The sequence below is a fragment of the Perna viridis genome, chromosome 6, assembly GCF_037379345.1.
Source record: "Perna viridis isolate PV_CMFRI_1.1 ecotype Kerala chromosome 6, ASM3737934v1, whole genome shotgun sequence".
Lineage (NCBI taxonomy): Eukaryota > Metazoa > Mollusca > Bivalvia > Mytilida > Mytilidae > Perna > Perna viridis.
The window spans coordinates 25,264,456-25,289,173 of record NC_142450.1 but is presented as its reverse complement, the minus strand read 5'-3'; the positions used below and the strand labels follow the sequence as shown (position 1 = coordinate 25,289,173).

Here is a 24,718-nt window from a genome sequence, read left to right as displayed (position 1 = left end):
AAATTAACGGGCACATTCCGCAATGTAAAATTTAAGAAATCATAATAATATAGAAAATTGGGTTGAAACAATTTTACAACTGTATTATTTATTAATAATAACTGTTTCTCCTTTTTCTTGGACAATCTGTAGTACAACTTTAAAAAAAACAGTATGAAAATGTTCCACTAGAATTGATTTCTGAGTAGAAGGAAAAGGAGAAAATGCAACAATACAAACAATGAAACTACCACAGGGCAATGATGATATAAAAACAGTCTTACTCAAAAAGAAAATAAACCCATAGAAGAAATCAATGTGACCTGACGTTTAGACTTGTTTCCTGAATAATGAAGTAAAGACTAGCCTCCAACAATGTTATCAAAACATGCTGCATTATCAAATCAATGGGAATCCAAACCAACAGATGGTATGGAAAGCTTATTCATAACAACTTTTGTTTTGGGTGGTGAATGGTAGATTATAGCAAAATGGAAAATATGACAAGTACAGGGTTCGAAACACATTAAAATTATAAGGATTGATGAATACACAGAAAATGTAAAGACCAAGTCATGTTGATGTGTGTTGTTTCTATGGACATAACTTACAAATCATAGCCTGGAACACAAAAAATGAAAACACAAAGAAAGTAAAATATGCACACAAAACCAAGCAGCACAAACCGTATAAATTTAAGGGTGAATTAAAATGCATGGAAAGGGAGGAAGGAAGTCTTAACTGTAGCACAATCTCAATAAAATGAGGGTGAACTCAGGTGCATGATAGGTAACTAATGCAGCAATACTATCTTGAAATCAAATTTATGTTTCAGAGGAAGGTAATGAACAAGTACAGTTACTGATTAAGAATCAAATGTGTTATAACTATAATTTGGAGGTGTAAGTGAGAAATACTTGTATCATTTCCAAATGCTATTGTGTAATTAACACAATAAAATAGCATTTCATTCAAAACAAATTAATCCCTGGAAAGACAGGCATTCATCATCAATACCTAACATGAAAACAATTTTATACCTCAGCTTTACATCAATATCTTGTAAATTCTTAACATATGCTAATGGGGCCTTTAATAGCACTTCTTACGACTCATGATCATGAAAGAAAATCTGATGGTTGTAAAAACAGAATTACCCTGTTATCAATAACAACAAAGTATGATCAAAATAAAATATTTTTTTTGCTTTTGGCATCAGTGGTAAGATCTTCTCATGCTGTGTTTGGCTTACCATGCCAAAAGCAAATAATATGAGATTGCTTGAATTACGAAATATCATGTACTGAAATGAAACTGGAATCAAAACATCTCCCATTACCCAAATACACATAAAATTACATAATACTAGGTATAGGATCGTGTCAAAAAGGAATTTGAAATTAAATACAAGATTATATTTTTTATCAGGCCCACCTGCTTAGAACACCAATTAACTTGCGCTATACCTGTTCCTGAAACATTCATTTTCATTAACATTATTTGTGTCAATTATTGCAATTGAAAATTAAATGTAAAATAATAAAAAGAATTCTTAGATATTAACCGTGTATACATCATATTTTTGGCAGTTTTATGGTCCGAATTAATTGGAATTCACTATTAAGAAAGTTTCATAGAAAGAAATAATTAAAAGGAGTTGTATGTGTTAATTGAAAAAAATAAACTTCATTACAGCTAATGTTCTCTTCTACCAAAGTAATTATTAAAATAATTAACAACAAATGTCCACCCCATGTTTTCTTGGTTGTATCTAACTCTACATACTAAGAATTCAGACAAAAAAAGGGTCATAAAACAAAACTCACAAATAATAATAGAATTTTCTTAAAATACAACAATAAAATATTCTTAGTATCGTTATTTCATACCGGTGGTTTTATTTCATTTTGTGGCAAAGAAATTCTGTTTATTTGAAATGAAAAAAAAAAACCATTGACATTGAAAACACAATGAGCAATTTATTTTCAAACATGAGACAGTTGATTTGCTGATCACTGAAGTACCAAATTTAATGATTTCAGATAAGAAGAAGGGATGTAACTCCTGAATGACAAAGACAATATTCATGTACACCATAATTAGACTTGACCTGTATGTCATGAAAAGCCTTAAAGAGAAATAAGAAAAGATGTGTATGAGTATTTTTTAACTATAATCTAGAAACCAAAAGTGTCACCCAAAGAAAGATAAATATAAACAATTGATTAATTGATTAAAGTTCAAATCCTATGGCAGATATTTCATACATTTCTAGACATGAACACACCCTGCATTGTATCAGATAATCTGAGCCAGATTTTAACATGCTAGCTCTTAGAAGCAACAACCATCAGGTAACAGGTCACTCCACTCAGACACATTAATCTGACCCTGAGCCAACCAGTCATCACTCTATCTCATTAAAGATGCTTGCTTGGCAAAAGCTGTGACTACCAATTAAAAGTCTTTGATATGACTCAGCTGAGAATTGAATCCATGATCTTTCACACTCCAGACAAACATGTTACCAGTAGACCACCCAGGCAGTCACAAATAGTTCAACATAAGGAGGACTTATAATAACATATATATACAAGTGATGATCATACATGAACATAACTCATCAGTCTCATCTAAACCTCCTAGCAAGGGTATAAAATAAACACAGATAGAGCAAGAAGGGACCAAAATATTAGTACTTGGTAGACACTTAACCAGAAAATATAAAACACAAAGTGGATTTTATTCAAAATGTCAGTAATAGTAGGTCAGAAATTCTGCCATCAAAACAAATTTAATTTTGCAGACATTTACTTCATACTGCATAAAAAAATAAAGTGTGGTAAATTCAGAAACTGTATGCAATTCTATATTTTTTTAATTGCTATGATCCTCATTAAATGCAATGAAATTTTTGCAATATCAAGAAAAAGTCTGATTAGCAATGTAAGAACTCAATAATACAACTACGACTATTCCAATTACAACCCAGTACTGTGTTTAGCAATATAATAAAAACATCACAGTATTATCAAATTAACAGTAGTCAACCTTAACTCATGAATACATTTGTAATTGGCAGATACATGGATTAATCCCATAACTATTAGCAAGAACTGTTACTGAAGGGACTAAAATCCTTGCCACAATAAGAGTGAGCTATTCGTTTTTAAAGGCTTCTTGAAACCTAAATACCAGATGATACGCACATCTCTGCATGGGGATCTAACACTGCATAAATAGAAAAATAAATCAATTGTTCAATGAAAAAAATAATATCTCAGTTCACACAGTCTCCAAGACAATGTTCATATACACTGCATAACAAATGAAGAGTTTACAGACAGACAGACTGCAGGGACAGCATATATATCATTAAGAAAATGTCAAAGTATCTGTAAATTTACTTACCTCACAGTGCTGTTGATATATTTCCATGGACTCTCTACTGGGTGGGTATGGTGTGATGGGCTGTGAAATATAAACACAGTTCTAGAAGTATGGTCATTATATATACCTACACTGTATATACATTACAAAAAGCATATGGAATCAACCATTATTACTACAGTGCATTACTAACAATCTGTGAACACAGCTGACTATGTGATACACACTGCTCCCCTCACCAAACCCCAAAAGTCATTCAAATGTACAAAACAAAATAAGAGGTGCACAATGGCATCATGTTATATAGAATCTGTGTAAGTTTCATCGAAGTTCATTCAGTCGTTTCAGACAGACAAACTGACAGACAGCATGATCACTTTATACCTATCACTTTGCCTGGGGTATTATAATGATATACAGAGGCACTTGTTTTGTTTGTATATTTTTGGGACTAGAAAATTATCTAAGAGGTTCTTGAAATAAAGTGTTTAATATAATGATACTAATAGATAATGTAGTCCTAAATGGATAACATTAGTATGTGAGGTCACAACCCGTTTAGTGTGAGAGGTCATATCCCAGTTGGCAACCTGTAATACAGAATAAGGACCTAACTGTTTTCGTATAACAAAAATAAAATGTTTGCAATAGACACCTCAAAGTTTTATCAAGTTATGAAGAAAAAGAAACCCTAGTTTTTGTAAAACTGTAGAATGAATAACTATACTTCAAAATCCCAATATATTCAACCTTGACCTTTCACAGGTTACACCTGCATCTTACTAATTTTATGACTGACAAATTCACAAACATAAAATTTGCATCTATTAAGATATATCTAACAATAATAAATCATTTGTTACAACTTCACTAATTTAAGAGGTTTCAAATGTTGAACCTACCTGAAGTTGTTGATCCAGTGAGTGATACACAAGATTCATGGCAAAGGCTTCAGCTGATGACAGACCAGTCCCTGAAATATAACAGGATACAAATACTGGTATGTCAATAGGATTTCAGCAAGCACAGACCTTTCAATGATCTTAATAGACTACATTTATGAGCATGTCAATGAAAGACCCAAGCAGTTGGAAGCAGATGCCAATCTTTGTTTCCAAAGAAGCTTACCAGGTACATCTACTTAAGACCACAAACTCATGTTTTTTTTTCAAATAATGAATGTTGGATTACAATTTACTGAAAAGGTAACAAGCAACTCTCAGGAGCCTGAATCGTTCAACTGGTTAATGTTTTGCCTTTCTAGGCAATAACTCTAACAAAAAACTGTCCAACAATTTTTACTTTGATAGGAAAAATCATAAGGATTATTTCATCAATTGAAAGTTTCATTCATTCTATTATAGTTTTCTTTCAAAATATTGGCTGAAAACTGCTAAAAACATAATTTTTTGCCTTTCAAGGGCAATTACTATAACAAAGAGTTGTCCAACATCTTTGATCCCGATAATATTTTGTAGGCCTTATAATAAGGATCACTTCAGCAATCAAAAGTTTCTTTCTATCTATCATAGTTCTCAAGACGTTGGCTGAAAACTGTACAATTAACACCATTTTTCACCATTCAAGGGCAAGAACTCTAACAAGGAGTTGTCTGCAAACTTTGATCAAATGCAGACTTTCAGAGGACTTATAATGAAGATCATTTCAGCAAATTGATAGAATTTCGCTAAACTTAACGGTTTTGGAGGTATATAAGAAAATATCTCTCAGACCTCTATGTTCTATTTTTTAGTAAAAACAGACATTTTTTCAACAAATCAAAAATCCCCATTTCAGTTCTATGTAGAACACCCTAAGGGACATTCATACCAAGTTTGGTTCTGATTGGTCCAGTAGTTTCAGAGGAGAAGATTTTTGGAAGAAATAACATTGAAAGAGTAATCAAGGGAACCAAGGATATAGCGGTAATCAAAAGAATGTAATCCAAGGACAAAGACCAGACATGGAAAACAGACATTCACAACAAAGAACATAAAGTAACTAAAATCGTACATACAAAGTAACAAAAGTAAATGAGCAACTCGGACTCCACTAAAAACTGGGAGCATGGACCAGGTGCACCGGTAGGGTAAGCGTCCCCTACTTTTCTAGAAACACCCGCCAAGTTGCTCATAAAAAGTCAAGTCCGGGGTAGACAAACGAGGAAAGGAAAACTATGACCAGTTGAATACATCAGTTTTCATGGTGCTGATGGATACACCATAACGATCCCTGAGTTCATGATGACGACCATAAAACTTCTGTAGTGATGACTTCAATCTTGTAGCAACATAACCCTGAAGCCTATTCTGAAATATGAAAAATGTTGAAAAAGAGCAAAAATGCCATCATGACCAAAATTTGACCAGAGATAGATCTCATCATACTGAACACTTTTATCCCATGTCAGAATTTGGCTAAACCCAACAGCTTTGGAGATATATATGCGAAAAACTTGTCTGACCCCTATGTTCTATATTTTTTCGACAAATAAAAAATCCCCACATCAGTTCTATGCAGAACACCATTAGAAACATTCATACCAAATTTGGTCCTAATTGGTAGAGTAAGTTTTGAAAACTTGTTAATGATGACAATGGAAGATGACAAATACCAAGTGATGGCAATAGCTCACCTGGCAAAAGGCCAGGTGAGCTAAAACTGAAAGAAACTACACAGAGAGCGCTGGACACTTTTAAAACAAAGGGAAATAACTCTTTAATCTGTTTATAATTTAATTGATTTGTTATGGAACTTTAAAAATATATTCTGAGTCACCCACTTTCAATGTAGAAAAATCAATGCTGTTATAACTATATATGGACTTCCGATAGAAACAATTTCAAACTGTCAATTTAGCCTACTTTTGGTCTATTTATGTTAAGATGTTCACTTTCTTATTCTTTTATTGAAAAAGCCTCCTTGTGGGGTTTTACATCAGGTGATAACTTGGGAAGTTTTGTGCTTTTTTATTATAATTTCTGTATCAAATACTTTATGTATAATTAATTATTTAGTACTCTACTTGAGACTTCTGATTATAATTACTAATGATTATGTGTTTATATTACCAAAAATGGTAATCATGTGATTACCAGGCCCTAAAATGGGCTTCTAAAATGAGGATGAAAACTAAAAAAATCTTCTTTTATTTGTGATTTGGAAGACTTTAACATGACTGCTAACCAGTCACCTCAAAAACTAAATTTTCACTATTATTATTGCATTTAAACATATGTATAAAAGTACTCTTTTTATTGCATTAATAAAGCATTCAATAATTTGAGAAATGATTTCAAAATCACCATGACTACCTGACATGCAATTCACCATAACAATATAACAAAAAGAAACAAATAACAAGGAACAATAAAAACATGCAGCAGTTATTGACATCCTGGATAAGGTCAAAGTTCACTAAATGTTCTAGACAAAGTATGCAGAACTGGTATTAAGTACATGGGTAATGGAAAATGTTTCTACTTCATTTCAACAAGAGAAAAATCATAATAGGGCATTGTATACAATAATTCATAATACATGTATGTAAGCCCGTCTTCCTCGAACACAAAACTTATCAACAGCAACAGACAGACATACTCATTTTAAGATATTCTAATGTCTAATTGTGTCAGGTTGGTAAAAGGTAAAAGCCATTCCTATATTAGCTTTCATAGGAATACAGAGAAGTTTGTCTATATAAACCAAAACAAATCCTTCAGTCTGTAAGGGATTCAGAATGGACAGGTTTTATATAATTGTAGATTTACAAGATAAATTTATGATATAAAGAAAGACAACTCAATGCAACTGCTTCAGATTTGTTTTGCCAAACCCTTTACTGTATATAATTTGTATTCATGTATCTCAATTGCAAGAAATAGCCTTCCTGCTTATTGTACATTAAACATTAGTGACAAAACACTTTTCATATATCACCTTATTTCAAGACCATGTACTAACCTATCAAAGTGAGAAAAAAACTATCCTACTTACTATGAGTGTAACTCCTTGTAAACTACTGGTACAACATTTTTCCTTGTCTATGACATTAAAAATACAGATCCTTACAATGTTTATTCTGGAATGGTAAATTTTCTACTTGTCTTAACACAGAATTTTACTCATGGCAGTTTGTTCTGAATGGATCTGAAATCTGAGCTAAATACAGACTTTTGCCTCTATATGCAAAATTGTTCAAGTAACATGCTATATTTTACTTCCAAAGCTGAAGATGTTCCCAAACATTCTTGTTTGAGCAACATAATTTAAAATTGTCTCCATTGTAGAAACCTTACAATCCACATGATACAATGTAAGAATCTGTATGACAATACCTTGCTGAATATCAGGTGTTGGTATACTTCTAGGAGGAATAAGCTCAATTTGAATGCCTCCCCCAGAATCTGAGGTCCAAGAGGCATGCCTTGGGGCCTGTACCCTTTCTGCTGCAGGTGGCTGGTGGGAGACAGAACGCTGAGGGAGATTATTGGCCCTGCTAGCAGTTTGAATTGACCCTGGAAATGTACTGACTTGATGAAATGGTGTACCAGGATTGACAGGGATGTGGGCAGTGTTTACAAACACTGGGGAAGAACTCTTTATTTGGTAGACCTCATCTGAACCACCCCTCCTGTGGCCACGTCCTGAAAATGCAAAAATGCACACCCATTCTCAAAAAAGCATGCTGTTATTCAATAACATCAAAATTAAATAATGAACAAGGTAGCCTTAAATTCAAATAAAAAGGAAAAATTTCTATAAACAGAAAACAAGATTGTAACAACAATTTAAAGCACAAAGCAAGCAGTGAAACAACAAATGAGAAAAATAAATTGAAGCAGGAGTAACATATCAAGTAGAGAGAAAGCAGTCCATTCAATATTCAGGCCAGATCAAGTAAAAGAAAAATATGTTCACATGAAACTTCATAATTCATCTATATACAATGACATATATTTAACTAGAGGCTCTTGGGAGCCTGGATCAATCATCCAGACAGATAATGGCATTAAGATTAACATTTACTAGGTTTCAACAGTCGACACCAGTCAATGCATTTTAGTAGACTATAACGGCACTTATTGCAATACAGTTTGCATTGTAAAACATTTAAATCTGTTGATTCAGAAGCTGTGTTTTTTCTTTTGTCAGTGGAAAATGGTAGTGACATTCTACCCATTAATACATTCCTCAACCTCCATAAAGTTTTGATACTAAATGCAACAATTAACATTTGCTAACATTTGGACAACAATAAACCTGCAATTCAAACATCATCAGAGGTTTTTAAAGGTATCAATTTTGACTGAATTTCAAACTCTTTTTACATTTTATTTCACTATAAAGATAATGAGTAATCCATTAATAAACGATCCTCTCAATTTTTGGGAATTAAGATATCTTTTTTGTAACTATTTCTGTCATAACTGATACACCTTAATATCTCTCAACATTTAGATGCCATCTGATGTTTCATGCAGTCAATCATGCTTTTAAGCAACATCAAAACAATATTTAGGCAAATATAGACATGCAATACCTTGTGTTTTTTATTAGAAGTGAAGTCAAAACAATACATGCACAAGACTTAAACTATAAGCAGTATAAATTTGTCATGTAAAAAAAAGGACTAAAATACCAAATTATTATTATTTTGTACAATTTCTTTCACCATTCATTTGAAAATTAACTCAAGCTTGATGCATGTAATGCTTGAAGTATAGAAATACAGTTAAAAAGACAAAAAGTTGTGCACCAATGAAATCACAGTAAAAGCTATTAGTAAATCTTTATATCTGGTTTTGATAGATTGATGTATAGTTTTGTTTATAAAATAATCTGAATTTAAATTTTTGTTTTCAAAATTTATCAATTACATTCTTTTGTATTACAATACATTTTTAGAATCTGAAATCATGGTAACAGTTAGAACTTCAGGAAATGACAGAAAGGGAGATAACAAATCCTACCTCTACTTGGAAATACAAATTGTGATTGGTCAGTTATAAACTTAGGTGATAATAGTGCAGCTGCAGTGGGAGAGGTATATTGTAGATGGCTTGGTATGGCTAAATAGCAAGTAAATATCAATCAGATTAGCTGTGTAAATATCAGAACAATCAATGAGAGTAAGTGTTTACTGTAAATTTTACAAATCAGTACCTTGCTACTACTGTTTGAGTGCTATTGTTCATGAGGTACACATTTTTGTGGTTTTCATAGGTAGGCCAAAACACGAAATTTGGTACCCAACAAAAAGGAAATTTCCATTGATGTGTATACTAAAAATCTCAAACCCACAAATTCAAGAATCTGAGAACTTGTGTTTCTTCTGTAATTCATGAAAATTGGTATCCAAAGAAATATTAAAGTACATTCACAGTATTTGATAGCCTTTTTTTTTTTAAAAGACAAAATTGTAAAATTTAAAGAGTTATTTCAGTTTTTTAAATTCTAATAATTAGAATTTGCACATTGACAATTTTTCTGAATTTACAGTAGCACAAGTTGGTAACCCCATGTTTAACTATGAAAATTGATGATACAGGTTGTTTAACACAAAAATTCAGTCCCAACTTATTCATTTAACATACAAAATAAACTGAATTCTTGCCCCAATCACCTGAGAAATAACAGAAAAATGACATACAGTCGAACCTCGATGTGTCGAACTTGGATTAGTCGAAATCTCGGATAACTCGAACTAATTACAAAGTCCCAGCAAAACTCCCCTTACTCCAATACAATTTTACCTCGGATGACTCTAACTCGGATGAATCAAAACCTTGGATAACTTGAGGTAATCAATCAGTCCCCTCGATAGGAGTTCGAGGTTAATTAACCCTGATGTCTCGAAGTCAACTAATTACTCGGAAAACTGATTTACTTATTACAAATATGATCAAAGTGTGTTTTAACAATGATTAGCGTGGTATGATTTGATTTGTTTATTTAATTAATTTAAAATTGTGCATGTTGTTAAAAGAAACACATTGTATTAATAACATGTCGGAATTTACACGAACAGTGATATCGGATATTTTGATAAAAAAATGTTTAAAAATACAGATGAATTGTAATGGTATCTGACTGTTTAATGAAACATCAAACAGACAATACAGTGTTCTAGGATTTTTCAGAAATTGAGGTTTCCTCAGGAAAAATCCATATAAAATCAACTTTCCCACAGTCAAAGACTGCTTTCCTAACAAAACAAATCCTTACAGCAAATGAAGTTTTCAACTTGCCACGGGAAAGTGTAACTAAGTACCTAACTTTCCCTGACCCAAATTTCACTTGCCCCAGGTAATGGGAAATAGGAATCCTAGAACACTGCGATAGTAAGGGTATTTTAACGACTACATTCGTTTCGCCAGTGAATTTGAAATTTTATCGTAATAATGTAGAGCACATGGTTTGACGATACTCCTAATTGTGAATCCAACAAAGCAGCATGTTATGAACTATGACGTTTTGATGTAGAAAAATAAAAAGGAAATTTCACTAAAACACTCGGCACTGATCTACATCAAAACGACAAAGTTCATAACATGCTGCTTTGTTGGATTCATAGTAGGAGTATTGTCAAACCATGTGCACTAAAACGTTCAGTGCCGTTCAGTATTTCAAACATGATATACAACTTCCAACAAAAAAAATATCTTACGATATGAAACACAAGACATTACGAAGTGCCGTATAAAGTGAAGTACATGTACATGTACAAGCACAACAAATCATGTAAAAACAGAAACAATCATTGACCAAACTACAAGTATATCCGGTTTATCCTCAAGCTCTGATTACTCAAATATCGGATAACTGGAACATTTTTGCATTGTCCCTATGACTTTGACTTAACGAGGTTCGACTGAATAACAAACAAGATAGAAAAAATAATGAAATGACAAATTTTTTTCCAAACAATTTTTCTCAAAAATAATATGTCCTTCAATTCAGTTAACAATTTGGGGGATCTCAGACATAAACATACCATGTGTGGATTTACGTACTAGTTTCAAATTAGAAAAAAATACATTTGTGTGTATTTTTTGTGAAGCACTTGTAATTTCTTTCAAGATTTCAAATAATACAACCAAAATAACGAAAGAAATTTGACTTCTTTCTAAATGGACTCCAATATCTATAAAAGAGACATAACCATTTAAATTGTTTTGTAATGGGGTTAATAAGTAAAATTTTGTGTGAATTTCTCTTGGTACAAACATGTAATGTTATTGCTAACTTTTCAATTTACAGATATACAACATGCATATACATAAAAAGTATGGCAAAGCTGAAATGCTGACTAAAATTAAACTACATGTGATGATTTGTTTCAATAAAGTGTTTATTTCCATCATTTTTGTAATGTGTCACTATTAAGGGTACTAAAATTTCTGAGCACAAATGAGTGATTTTCCATCTATGAATGATAATAGACAGTAAATGAAATAGAAAAAAATTATCCTAAGATACAAACATTTGCTTTCTATCACCTATACTTTAAAGTAAACAAGAGGCTCCCAGGAACCTGAATTGCTCACCTGGTTCAATTTGTCAATGGCAGACAAATTTTGCAAATGACCTACGACAATTTTCCAATATCGGACATAAAAAAATTGTCAACCCTTATAAATTACAGTCTGCATGGTTTTATTTGTGTTTAAACATCCTGTCTACCAGTCTCCTAATTGTTTATTGGAAATTAATTGACAGGTGTGTGTCAATTTAAGCCGATGGGCAGCCGCCTGTGACTGTGATTTACCTGTAACTGATTAGTTAATTGCATAACTGAATTAACAGTACATGTGCAGCCCCACTGCCTATATGAATTAATTGAAGTAACTCAAAGAATCTTCATACATTTATTAATTAAGAAAAAAGATTGACAAGTCCACCATTTTCCCGCTGATCTTTCAGAGGTAACGAAAGCACATGGAACTGAAACTTCCAAGCAGTCATAAATATAGTTTGTAATTATTAATTTGTCGATTGAATTGTTTTAACACAGAAGTCAACAGACCATTTAAATCAATAGACAAAATGTGTTTGCGATTTTCTTTTATAAATAATCAACAATTTTTTCATCACTCGGAAGTTTTCGGCTGCTTGCCTGTGTGATGAAAAAGTCTGAGAGATACTATGTTTTGTTTACATGTTGGAACGTCCACACCAACATGGCTTAACAGATTAAAATGAAAATTTGATCGTAGATAGATCTCAACATGATGAACACTTCTACCCCGTCAGAATTTATCTAAACCTAAACCTTAGAGATATATATACGAAAAACTACTGTCTGACCCCTATATTCTTTTTTTAGTAATGGCAGTCATGTTTTTCAACAGATCAAAAATCCCTACATCACTTCTATGAAGGATACCCCAAGGAACATTCATACCAAGTTTGGTTCAAATTGGTCAAGTAGTGTTAAAGGAGAAGAGTTTTGAAATATTGTTAACGACGACAGACGCCAAGTGAAGGCCAGGTGAGCTAATAATTATCAAACATACATGTAACCTAATCTACTTTTCCATTTCCAAAACATGCAACTACAAGTACATGTATCAAAGAACATTCCCTGTAAAAGTACATAATCATACTGCTTTAAATTTATAGATGAAGATTTTGCACCAATAAGCACCTGTTCTAAGACCACAGGTTTGAAATGATGTAGCATAGGAGAGAAGAGGAAGGATGAGAGGAAAAGGTGACTAAGTCCTACCTGCGGAAGAGTTGGTTACGGGAGTCTGTTTCATACCACTTGAAAACATGATAACGGTTCCGTGAGATCCTGACCTACGATGGCCTAGCAGCAGAAGCATGGATTAATGCATTGGTTATATACTCAGATATATATTTATGAGGCCACATCAACTCATTATGCAGTAATTTCTAAAGAGTAAGATTTTAGCAGTGGGCGGGCCAACCTGAGACAATAGGCTATTATAAATTCAATTTTTTTTTATAATTTCAACTCTTACCTTTTAAATCATAAATGAGGTTTTTCATATTTACAAAAACATTCCTCATTCATGCTCAACATTTAAAATGTATTTATTGTAAGTAAAACCCTATGGCATTTTTTGCAATTAAATCATTTGCAATATTTTCTGAAGTAAATGAGAAAGTTCTAGGCAAAACCAGTATCACAGAAATGGAACTTTCTTGTTATGACAAGACATACCATATGTGTAATGCTCTAAATAAAACTCTGGCAAGTGTCTGAATGATCACTAAGTTGTAGCATGCATTTAACTATGAAATATTTCCTTTCTAAACATTTCACTAATAATCAAATTTTAGACAGTAAAACATAAAAATGAACACTGTGTAATTCCCATGGCACATTTAAAGGCAAGACACCATTGACCAAAAAGGAAGCAACCAGAAAGTATCTATGTGGAATAATATCTGAACTCAAAGGTTCATTTTGAAATTACATGTAATTATAGTTTAGGCTTAAAACATTCCAATTTTCCACTTAAGAATTTGAAAACTACACAATAAGTTGATGTGAGCAAAGATAAAAATAAGTATGTTAAATACATGTAAATGAATTAAAAGTATTAAAGGACTCAGCAATCTGACAGACAGATCATACATGTATCCTGAAAATATGCTTATGATAAGTCCTGAAAATCACAATCACAACAATTTCCTTTTTAGAAAAAAAAATGTCTACAAAGACCTGTGAGAGTGAACTTTGTGCATTAAGAAGAAAGACCTAAATGGCACAAACATTAACATGAGTAAGTACATGGCTATGTAATCAGGGGCCAATCCTGAGATTTTAGAAGAGGGTTCCAGAAGGGTTCCAGGAAAAAGACGTTCTTGACTAATATTTACTCATTTTTCCCCATTTTTGTACAAAATTAACAAAATTCTCCAAAAAGAAGGGGTGGAGTCCAGACCCCCTTGATCCCCTCACTGACTGGATTTAAAGCCTCATCTGTGTATCAGAATGCTGAGATCCAGAATGATGCCATTCTATGTATAGAGTGAAGAAAACATCACACCTAGTTAGTACTATTGAGATACATATCATCAGTAGTAGTGCATGTCCATTGTTTTGTTCTCAATAAAACATATTGAATTAAATAAATTTCTATTTTCATATGCACGAAATCTTTTCTGTGTTTATATGTGTGGAAATAATTCAAGTAGAATTAAAATGAAAAAAAAATAACAAAAATGGAAACTTCATGACTAGAAAGTTGGATTTACTTGTAAGTGTTTAGTATATTTAAAGATTCTCTTAATTTCCATGTATCTGATACTTGTTAAAATCCAAATAAAAAGTAGTTTATCTTGAAGATACAAAATAAAAGGCCAAGAAAAATGTAATAAGATATAAAACCATGCTTAAAAAACCATGCAAAAAATTACCAAAACAAATAAGGAAAACACTAAGTGAAACACCTTAACATGTTTCTTACAGTATATCATGTGACAATACTCTAGTAATAAAACAACATAGCCAAAAAATCAGTTTCTTTCTTGGATATTATCACTCCAACTAGCTTATCTAAATATAACATAACATTGAATGTGTACAGAGCATTAACATGAGAACAACAAAATGTGAATGAATCAAAATGATAAGTCAAGAATTACCCACCTTTATAAGAGTTGCCACTAGTTATCTCCCCTATGTCAGCTGAGTACCTCTTAGGATGATCAACTGGGGTACCAGATCGTGATGTTGACCTTGGGTCATTTAAACTTTCCCGACTGCCAGCCAATGATGGTGGAGCGCTCTGCTGGCCTCGGAACTGTTCATCCTGAAAATAAATCAAAATTCAGCCAGGGAATTCTTAACCAGTTTCAAATTAAAAAGAATTACAGCCTACTGAAAAAGACCGCTTCCAATTTCAAATCTAAGTTATGTAGGCTAGTGAGGAATTTAAATAGCTCTCTATGTAGAAATATGCCCTACATTATACCAATGTGTCCTACTTAACTAGTTCAGAACACCTGTGGGATCTTTTGGACACTGCCTTTTAATTTTGAAAAGCTGTCAAAATTAGAACTGGTCCTTTTCAACTAGCTGTAAATTTTTTTAAACAGTTTGTAGAATTATAGTATGGATCTCAGCTTCAAGAAGTTATCATAATTTCATTATTAGCTTTCAAATCATACCTCAGTACTTTGAGCACCTGGAGGATTTGCCCTTGGAGGGAGGGGTGGTGGAGGGGACTGGAATTCATCAGAACGCTGTTTTATGGTATCATTACTTCTAAGTGTCTCTGATCGAGATTCTCCTGTTGGTAGACTAGTTGTAGATGTGTTGGAGCTGGGAGGAGTGTAACTGGTTGAAGAAGTAACAGGTGGATATGGAAATGCTGAAAAAAAGAACTTTTTTTTTAAAGTTAGAAATGTTAGAATAATTCAATAAAATATTCACTATGGATTAGACATTCAAAAACACATACACAATGTTAAATTCAAATTTTACATTAAGTATGCATCAACTTTTATAAAACAAAAAAAATGGAAATTGTACATCAAATTCTATTTTAAATTGAATAATAACATCGTCATTTTTTAAATTCATACCTCCGAATATTTTCACTTGACAGATTCAGCGAAAATTAGGAAAATGAAAATTAATATGTTAACATTAAGTCAATTAAAGGTCAATCAAATTTGCTTTCTTGTTAGTAGGATTATGTTCAACAAAAGTAGCCCATAACCAATGAGAAAAATTCCCTGGTTTAACATGGTCTGTTCCTTTATGAAGCTACTTACTAAAGTCTGGAGATTCACAGGATTCCTTGTTGTTTTGATAAACTAATGGTTCCTCGGCACCTCGACAGAACTGTAATATATATCAATGTTACATCATCAATAATTCAAACAGTTACCACATTGTTAATTTAATCATAATTCTTATTTTGTACAAGGCATATAAATCAAGTTCATATTTTTTACCTGTAATACAATATACAACTAGAAACTATCTAAACCTTTGTTAAATTACCAAACAATTGATTAAATGATTAATGGATTGCAGTTTAACATCCTATGGCAGGTTTTCCGGGCATTTCAAGACAAGAAAGTTTGACCAATCTAACACACCTTGATTTGTACTAGTCTGACCCACTGAGCCAGATTTTATTTCACTAGTTAAAAGAGCCAACAGTCACAATCAAACATGTTGTTCTGATTTTGAACCAACTTGTTCTTACTCTACCTTCTAAATGCTTGGGTGCTTGGTGGCAAAGCAGTGACCATCAATTTTAAGGTTCTTGGTGAGACTGGGCCAAGGATTAATCCCATGACTTCTACTCTAAAGGTGTGCATGAAGATTACCAAAGACCAATTTACCAACGTAAGAATTTTTTTCTAATGAAACATCAACTTACTTGAAACAAATGTGTCATGATCCTAGCTACTTCTGCCATAGATGGTCTCTCTGGGGGATTACCAGACCAACACCTGCAAAATGTGATGTTATTGTAACAAAGTTGAATAACCTGTATGATTTTGGTACGGTAATAACCTGTATGATTTCGTTAAGTTTTCATAACTGAGAGTGACCCATAAAATTATCCATATTTCCATCTTCACAAACGGTAACCAAATAGTATATAAAAACATGCAAAAGCGATACTAAACTTAGGGCTATAAAAGTAAAACATATAAGGGATGGGGAAAAAAAGTTTTTCTTCTTTCTTTGTATTTGGTGGATGTCCAGGTCTCTTTACAAAGTTTAATACAAAACATCAACAGAGCTTCCTTAGGTGGCTCCCCTGGTGAAAAAGTGCCTCCCCTGGGTACCTCATATCTTTTAATAGAACAACCCTTATCTGAATGATGTACATTTCTTCTAATTTTCATTTTTAGTTTTTAGCTCAAATTCTGTACAATAAGTGTTTATCAAATTCATCTACGACAGTGAAAATTCACATTACACTACCTTGTCATTAGAAGTTCTAATGGTTTAGGTAAATTCTGTATCAATGGTGGTCTCGTACCTAAAATATAATTAAATTTATCAATCTTAAAACTGCTTAAAAAGTCGTCATCTTCAATCTTGGATGAAACATAATAGTAAACAATCTTGACAAACATAGTTTAGTTCGAAAAAATAAAAAACAAATTATTAAATGAGAAATTCAAATAACAAAATAGAAAAAAAACAAGAAATCAGTGAGTCAATACCCACTAGTGATTTTCCTGCACACACCTTATACTATATTTTCAAATATAAACTGAGTTGTTAGTCAGACAGGAAGATGTTGCTGCTTTTGTAAAAGTATCAAGTAGCTGGGACAAGCAGTTGAATTGAAAACAGTTATGAAAAGCACATCCTTTTCTTATGGAGCAAGGGTGTAATAAAATATTTTTAAAAAATCACTTCCTAATAACGTATGTCATTTCAAACAGATCAATTTTGAGCCATTCAAGTTTTCAACTCACTTCATATGTAGGACATCTGTTTCTATAAATCAAGTAAGTAAATGCTACAAAAACCATATAAGAACTTTTACTTGTAACAGGAATCTTACTGACATACCATTGTGAACAGCCCACATAATTCTGAAAGCAGGTCCTCCAATTTCATCAAATGGCTTCCTCCGTGTAATGACTTCCCAAAGAATTATTCCAAAACTGAACACATCACATTTTTCACTGTACATATTACCTGCAGAAAGTTTGTAAGGTTTGAGGTTTACGTCTTTAGAAACTTGAATAATGTCTTACTAAATTAACAATAGAAAGTTGAAAAAAAAATAATAATAAACATAAAACACTCATTTGTATTAAAATAATAATTGCTTAAAAATTACATATAAAATCAATGGGAACTGAATGAATGGCTATAACAAGAATAAGGTTACTTAAGAGAAATTGCAACATATGCTTTTTTTATATATTTTTGTAGCTTGTTAACATATGGAAATTTATGTTTCCATGACCAGTATGGATACATGCTTTTGCACAAAGTTTAAAAAAAAAAACATTCAAGGTGTAAAACATGAGTTTGTTAAAAGTCATATGCTACATATTTTCCTGTGAAATAACTTTAAAATGTGTTACCTTCAAACACTTCAGGAGCCATCCAAGCAGCACTGCCTTTGTTATTTGTCATGTGTGTCTGTATATCACAAGCCGTACCAAAATCACAGATCTTTAACACTGTACCACCCATAATTAGTAGTAAGCTGAAACAAAATATGTTTGAATTTATTCAATTTACTTTAGTAGTTTTCAGTTAGTGAAATATTTAGCTATTTGAGTGAAAATTAAAGACAAAATACAATATTTGGTCACTTCCAATTGGCTCTTTACTTTGGATGCTGAAAAAAGGCGGAGTAAAAAGTTATCATAACAAATACATGGACAATAGTTTTTCTTTAGAATGATTTAATATGCCAGTCATATCATTTCAGTATTTATCTACTATCAAGACCTTTTCTGGTCAAATGATTCATTATTGCATCATAAAAACAATTTTAGATCCATGATGAAAGTGAAATGAAACAGGGGCTGCTCTGGCTTCCAAAATTCTGTCACCAGAAAAATCATCAGCTGCAAATTTGTTTTTTTTGCCAATTTTCAGAAATTAGAGCCAAAATGGGTGCCAATAGAAATTATTCTTATTTCTTAAGATATGACAGTATGAAGTCCACTGATGAGTTATCTTTGTCAATTCATCAAAATAACCCCTTCATTCATTCAAACATGTACCCAAGAGTCAATCTTGATGCATGTGTACAGCAGGTTTTTAGCTCTAGTCTTAGTCAGGATCTAAAACCATTAGTCACTGTTTATATGCAAAATAATAAAGTACTACTCCAGAAAAAGGTGTTTTATTTCTATCAAGGACTTTACTATGCTCATATAGTCCTTAATTTTAAACATGTAAACCTTCATCCTGTGGGGTCGAATTAAATTTATCTGAAATTTTAATGATTTTTTATTTATAGATTTTCAACTAGTTTGATTCTTTTTTCAGCTGATAAAATTTCTAGCAAACTACCATGGACCATTAATTGTGTCCCTTCTTAATTATCTCTTGTGCTCCTGCTTGATATCTAAATAATTATTACATAATTACGTATTTAGACACTTCCTGATGGGATGACCATTGTTAATTGGATTTAATTTATTCTGTTATAAGGTAAATCTGCTTCTGAATGTATTATATGGTTTAACAGGGCATAGCCACATGCACATGGCCATGATTGTGTTTACTTTTGAAAAGATGATGGGAGTTTTGATTGACTCAATATTATATTTACATCTGATTGGCAACTCCCATGAGGATATTGTGAGTCACGGTCACCTGATCTAATTACCTTTGATTACCTTCAGTCGCAAATTAGTTATGGTCAATTAAGTTCGACCAGGTGCCAATACAATTGTTAAATTGGACATGGAGAGAATATCTGTTGCTGACAAACATTCTATCAATTTTAATATAAAAACCTAGGCGTCAATAAAATCGCCAACAGGTTATTTTTGTCGCGAGATCATATCAAAAATCACAAATTGCAACATTGGCGAAGCCCACTGCAATCCCAGTGAAAGAAAGTTTTGGTAAAAATAAGAGTGAATCTCAATTCAAATTTAAATTCAATGTGTATGCTAAAAAAAAATTTAAAAGATAGATTCAGCACTTTTTTTTATTGTAGGATTGAGATTTCTGTGAATGAGTGCTTTAAGTTTCATGCCATGCAAGTTTCCCACACATTTAGCACAATCGATACTTACTTCGGAGGTTTGAGATCTCTGTGAATGAGAGCTTTGGGTTTCATGCCATGTAAGTACTCCACACCTTTAGCACACTGTAAGAGCCAGCTCATAGCATGGGCACATGTGTAAATTGGCTGAGGTCCAGCACCATGTAAAACTGAAATGTGGAAATAATTTTATAACAGCATGCAGCAAGTTCAATATTTCAATCACATTAAATCATAATTGTATTAATTAGTTATAATAATTATAATGTGAAGGTTTTTAAATAAGTACATGTAAGTTGATTAATACAAATAAATGATGAACTAGATAAATAATGTGTCAGTTCAACATAAAAAAACATTTTCCATAGAACTGTTTTCATGGGTATAGAATGACTAGACAATCATTTAGTCATTGATAGTTTCTTTGTGAATATTTCATGCATTGGCAGGTTTATCATTTAACCCCACAATGTCATGTCAACTACACATTGTCATTGCCAAGTACAAGTAAGTTGTCACTACTAATCTTGAATACATTTTAATTTATAACATACAATTCATTTTCATCTTTATTTACATTTATGAATGGTTATAATAAAGTTATGTTTGACATACCATTATAAAGAGATCCTCCCTCAGCATATTCCATAACAAGGCAAACCTATAATAAAATATTTTGGTTTATCATTTACATTCCTCCTTTTATTATTTCAATCTGTATGAATAAATGTACAATGTATAATAGAAAAGGTCAGATCTTTGATGTAATACACAGGGCCTAATCAAGAGGGAATCTAAGCAAAAACTTCTCCTTGTTTGCATTCACTTCTCCCATCTGTCTTTGAGCAGGGAAAAATTTCTGTAATGGATTACATAGACAAAAATGTCAATATTGTTATCATTCAAACATAATTTACTAAATCTGCTTCTTGTCATCAATATCTAGCTTAGGCCCCAATACATGTGGTATTATCTTTGTCATAATGCATGCATGTTAGTGTACCAATTTATTTCACTGGTGAGTACCTGGAATTGTATTCCCACTCTGAAGGAGAGGGGATATATTGTTTTTGCCATTTTTAAATTCTTCCTTAAAACTGGGTCTTAAACAAACCAAATATAATGTAGCGATTTATTGTCTCAAACCAATACCAAACCAATATTGGGATAATAAAAGTATTAACAAAACATTTTACGTACTGTTGGAGGCTTAGTACAAGCACCATATAGTTTCACAATATTGGGATGATTGACTCTTGAAAGCTGTTTCAGTTCTGTCATAAAAGCTTTCCTTTCTGATTCTGTTTCTATCAGTTTGACAGCTACATCTTTGGACCTCCATTTAGCCCTGCTCACAACTCCAAAGGCACCCTTTCCAACAACCTACAGAAGAGAAAAAAATGTATATATATAAACAATGTATAACCTTTGTAATCAAGACACCTACAAGTACATACACTGTTTTCCTGTTTATTAGGACTCCTATACTTTAATAACTATTTACAGTATACCTGAATTACAAGCATTTTCACTCTCTGCAGTTATTATTCCACACTTTATTGTATAGTGTATACTAGATAATGTAAAATTTCTTACTTTGTAAATGCTTAAGCTGTTTAGTCTGATGCAATAAAGTTCAGAATTAAGAAAACTGTGTAAATTTATTGGAATTACCGATAACTGGATTCTCTAATGTACTTTTCAACAGTTCTACAATGTTCAACATAAATATACATAATTATAAAAGCAGGGGGTTTACATGTATATCAGATATAAAGTCCGTGATAAAAGCAGGGACTTTATATTACAAAATACACTCCCTAATAAAAGGTAGTTTGTTTCCTGATTATTTCATATCTAAATTTTCGAATTTCCTGCTAGAATCTTGGTTCCCTTGATGACTCTTTAATTACAGTTCTTTGTCTCTAGTACATAATGATAATTAATCATTTACCATGTAAGTAATTTGATTATGGAGCCTTTTAATTATCATGCCACATGCAAATACCTGTAATCATATAATTACATGTATCTACCAGCATTGTAATGTAAAAATTAGTTCGTAAGCAAGTTTCCTTAAAAAATTGAACTCTGTGGACTTTCAATCACTTTGCCTAAAGCTGCTTGCATGAACCAGTTACAATACTTTCAACAAAAACCTTTCTAGAATGCAGATGATTATAACAGTGAGCTTTGTTCTTTATGTAGCCGAGTGGATATGGAAGACCATGAGCATTTTCTTCCATTCTGTGCATCTCTCGAGCAAATAAAAGCATTTTAATTTAGATCTTTAGAAGAATTTTAACTTACATTGAGCTGTTGCCTTTTGGTTATTCTTTCAGTGACAAAATTAGGTTTTTTTTCGAATTTAAGGGGGAGGGAGTAATGATGTATTAATTATGATTTGATACAACATTCAAATACGAAAAGAACGAAGACTTATCCATTTCAGTATTATACATGTATACCTGTTCATCGCCACATTTTTCTGATGGCATTATTGTGATGCAAATCATTCTTATTCAGAGATTTGCAGTTTGTATATCATCGGTACTATATATTTAAGTTACATAACATGTGTATTTCACTTCGAACATCTATATTTAAGGCAAAATGATATTTTTTTACTTTAATATTATAAAATATTTTACCACAAAAGAAGCATGTTGAAAATGATTTTAGTGTACGTGTTTGTAAGAATCAGGAAAAATGGAAAAAATCAAAAACATGTATGTCAAAATGCCACCGATCTGACTATGAAATATCACTTAAGGATATTTTCACTATATTTGAAAAGACCATTATTATAATATAATGATTATTTTATCTCTGCATCACTGGCTTTGCTCAGAAATTTTTCAATAGAATGTTAGAAAAATGAGGTTTTTAATAGATTTATCTGCCCTTTAAATGTTAATTTTCAGCACATTTCTATGAAATTACTACTCAATGCACCAATATGATATGGAAAATAGTGTCTTTTTTTCTTGATTCTGATGATCCAGATAGTAAAATTGCACTGATGGGTTACTTCATCATATTATACCCACTGCCTGATTCTTACAGAGACTGACACTTAATATATTAAATGATGAATCAGATTCAACATTTTATAACATATTAAATTACTTAATTGAATGCATATTGAAAACCACATGTGGTCGAAAAGACTGGCCGAGATGACTAGAAAGCCTTAACAAGGCAGATTTTCAAATAAAAATATTGATTTCGCCTGCTGCTGAAATTCAAAATTGAAATAATGCACTTACAAACAAGAATTCTCATCTGACCCCCACCCCTTTGTCAATTAGGTTTTTAATGTCCTTTACTATTTTTCTGAGTCTCACAAATACGGTATATGTATGCTAAAGCTCACCATGCTCACTGACATAGGCAATGCCTACTCCATATTAATAACTGGTCAAAGGGAAGATCTCGCCGGCAAGTTGTTCTTGCCAACTGATTTTTTGTCCTCTACTGTGAAAAAAGTGCATGCCCAAAATTTACAACAAAATGTCAAACAGATTACTGAATTTTTTCTTTCAAAAATAAGCTATCATACATCGAGGAATACAATTTTGGTGCGCTGACAAGTGAGATTTGCTTCTGTCTTGAATATGGCAAGATCTACTCTCCGACCAGTAGGGCTTAAGCAATGGTATAATTTAGTGATTGGTTATCGTAGTACTGATCTAGCCATTTAGTGGCATTCATAGTTCTATATAGAGGAACAGATAAATTTGTGAATGATAAGTTGAGGTAATGAGGATGCGGGCACTATGATAGTATGTGAACAACACAACAGGTATTGTACAAAATGTGAACACAATGACCTCATAAAACTGTAACTCTCTAAATTCGATTTCTTCGACAAATCCTTGGGTAGGCTCCATGTCTGACCAAAGTACCTCTCGTTTCTACACATGGAGCTACTCAGCCCATTTTAAATGTTTTGGAAATAGACAACTGGAAACTCCCAGGTGGCCTCGTTCGGAATTTACCTTCTATAGTGAAGTGTTGATTTGATATCTGGTTTGGATTTTTTCGTCCCATAACGTATTTGGTACATTTTTCATCTGCTAACCAGATCTACTAAATGCTTCTCAGCTAACATATGAATTTAGTTTATGCGGCAAATAAACAAATACAAAAAATGTATAAAAAATATATTGTAGACAAAACACAATAGACCTTCTTATTTTAGATGTATTTTAAATAAATAATGATAGCAAATTTAACACTTTTTTGTTCCCATATTCATTATTGTTTTAATCAAAATTCCCCAACCAAGGTTGTTACAGTTTATATTCAAGACAGAAGACAACTTGATGAGGATTAATTCTTTATTTTGAATACCTACAACATTGCCAAATAAAATGTTATTCGGCTTCAATGAGAGAACTTTCACATATTTCACAAAGTCTTTCTTCTCTCTTGACGTTATTATGTCTACCTTCTTCGATTTCAATGTTGTATGCACTAAGTCTGAATTTGGCTATGTAATATCAATGTTTATATGGTTCAACTTTGTCAACATTCTGTGCGCGGTCAGGCGAAAGACAAAATTAAGATTTAAAAATGAGAGTTTCTTGAATTCAATAATACAGGCATTTTGGTCTTAATTGAGTAATTCGCTGTTCAATTTGAGTCAA

The 24,718-nt window shown here is 32.2% G+C and overlaps 1 protein-coding gene across 7 annotated transcripts in view; it reads right to left on the bottom strand.

Annotated features, from left to right (window-relative positions):
* The window catches only part of LOC148614238 (mitogen-activated protein kinase kinase kinase 7-like), a 31,087-nt gene extending 6,990 nt beyond the window's left edge, over nucleotides 1–24,097 (bottom strand). For 2 of the 7 annotated variants that reach the window (XM_088588201.1, XM_088588200.1), the window contains exons 1-16: nucleotides 23,900–24,075; nucleotides 21,267–21,449; nucleotides 20,682–20,727; nucleotides 20,098–20,236; nucleotides 18,421–18,545; nucleotides 17,897–18,025; nucleotides 17,297–17,354; nucleotides 16,743–16,815; nucleotides 16,126–16,195; nucleotides 15,517–15,719; nucleotides 14,996–15,158; nucleotides 13,100–13,183; nucleotides 9,342–9,440; nucleotides 7,707–8,015; nucleotides 4,272–4,342; nucleotides 3,391–3,450 (exon numbers count right to left, since the gene is read on the bottom strand). In XM_088588201.1, coding sequence (XP_088444327.1) covers nucleotides 3,391–3,450; nucleotides 4,272–4,342; nucleotides 7,707–8,015; nucleotides 9,342–9,440; nucleotides 13,100–13,183; nucleotides 14,996–15,158; nucleotides 15,517–15,719; nucleotides 16,126–16,195; nucleotides 16,743–16,815; nucleotides 17,297–17,354; nucleotides 17,897–18,025; nucleotides 18,421–18,545; nucleotides 20,098–20,236; nucleotides 20,682–20,727; nucleotides 21,267–21,449; nucleotides 23,900–23,959 — 1,872 coding nt within the window. In that variant the 5' untranslated portion in view covers nucleotides 23,960–24,075. Of the gene's footprint in view, nucleotides 1–3,390; nucleotides 3,451–4,271; nucleotides 4,343–7,706; nucleotides 8,016–9,341; nucleotides 9,441–13,099; nucleotides 13,184–14,995; nucleotides 15,159–15,516; nucleotides 15,720–16,125; nucleotides 16,196–16,742; nucleotides 16,816–17,296; nucleotides 17,355–17,896; nucleotides 18,026–18,420; nucleotides 18,546–20,097; nucleotides 20,237–20,681; nucleotides 20,728–21,266; nucleotides 21,450–23,899 lie in introns of all 7 variants that reach the window. The other 5 variants (XM_088588202.1, XM_088588205.1, XM_088588204.1 and 2 more) reach the window with 5 other exon arrangements.
* Between the last annotated feature and the right edge of the window lie 621 nt (nucleotides 24,098–24,718).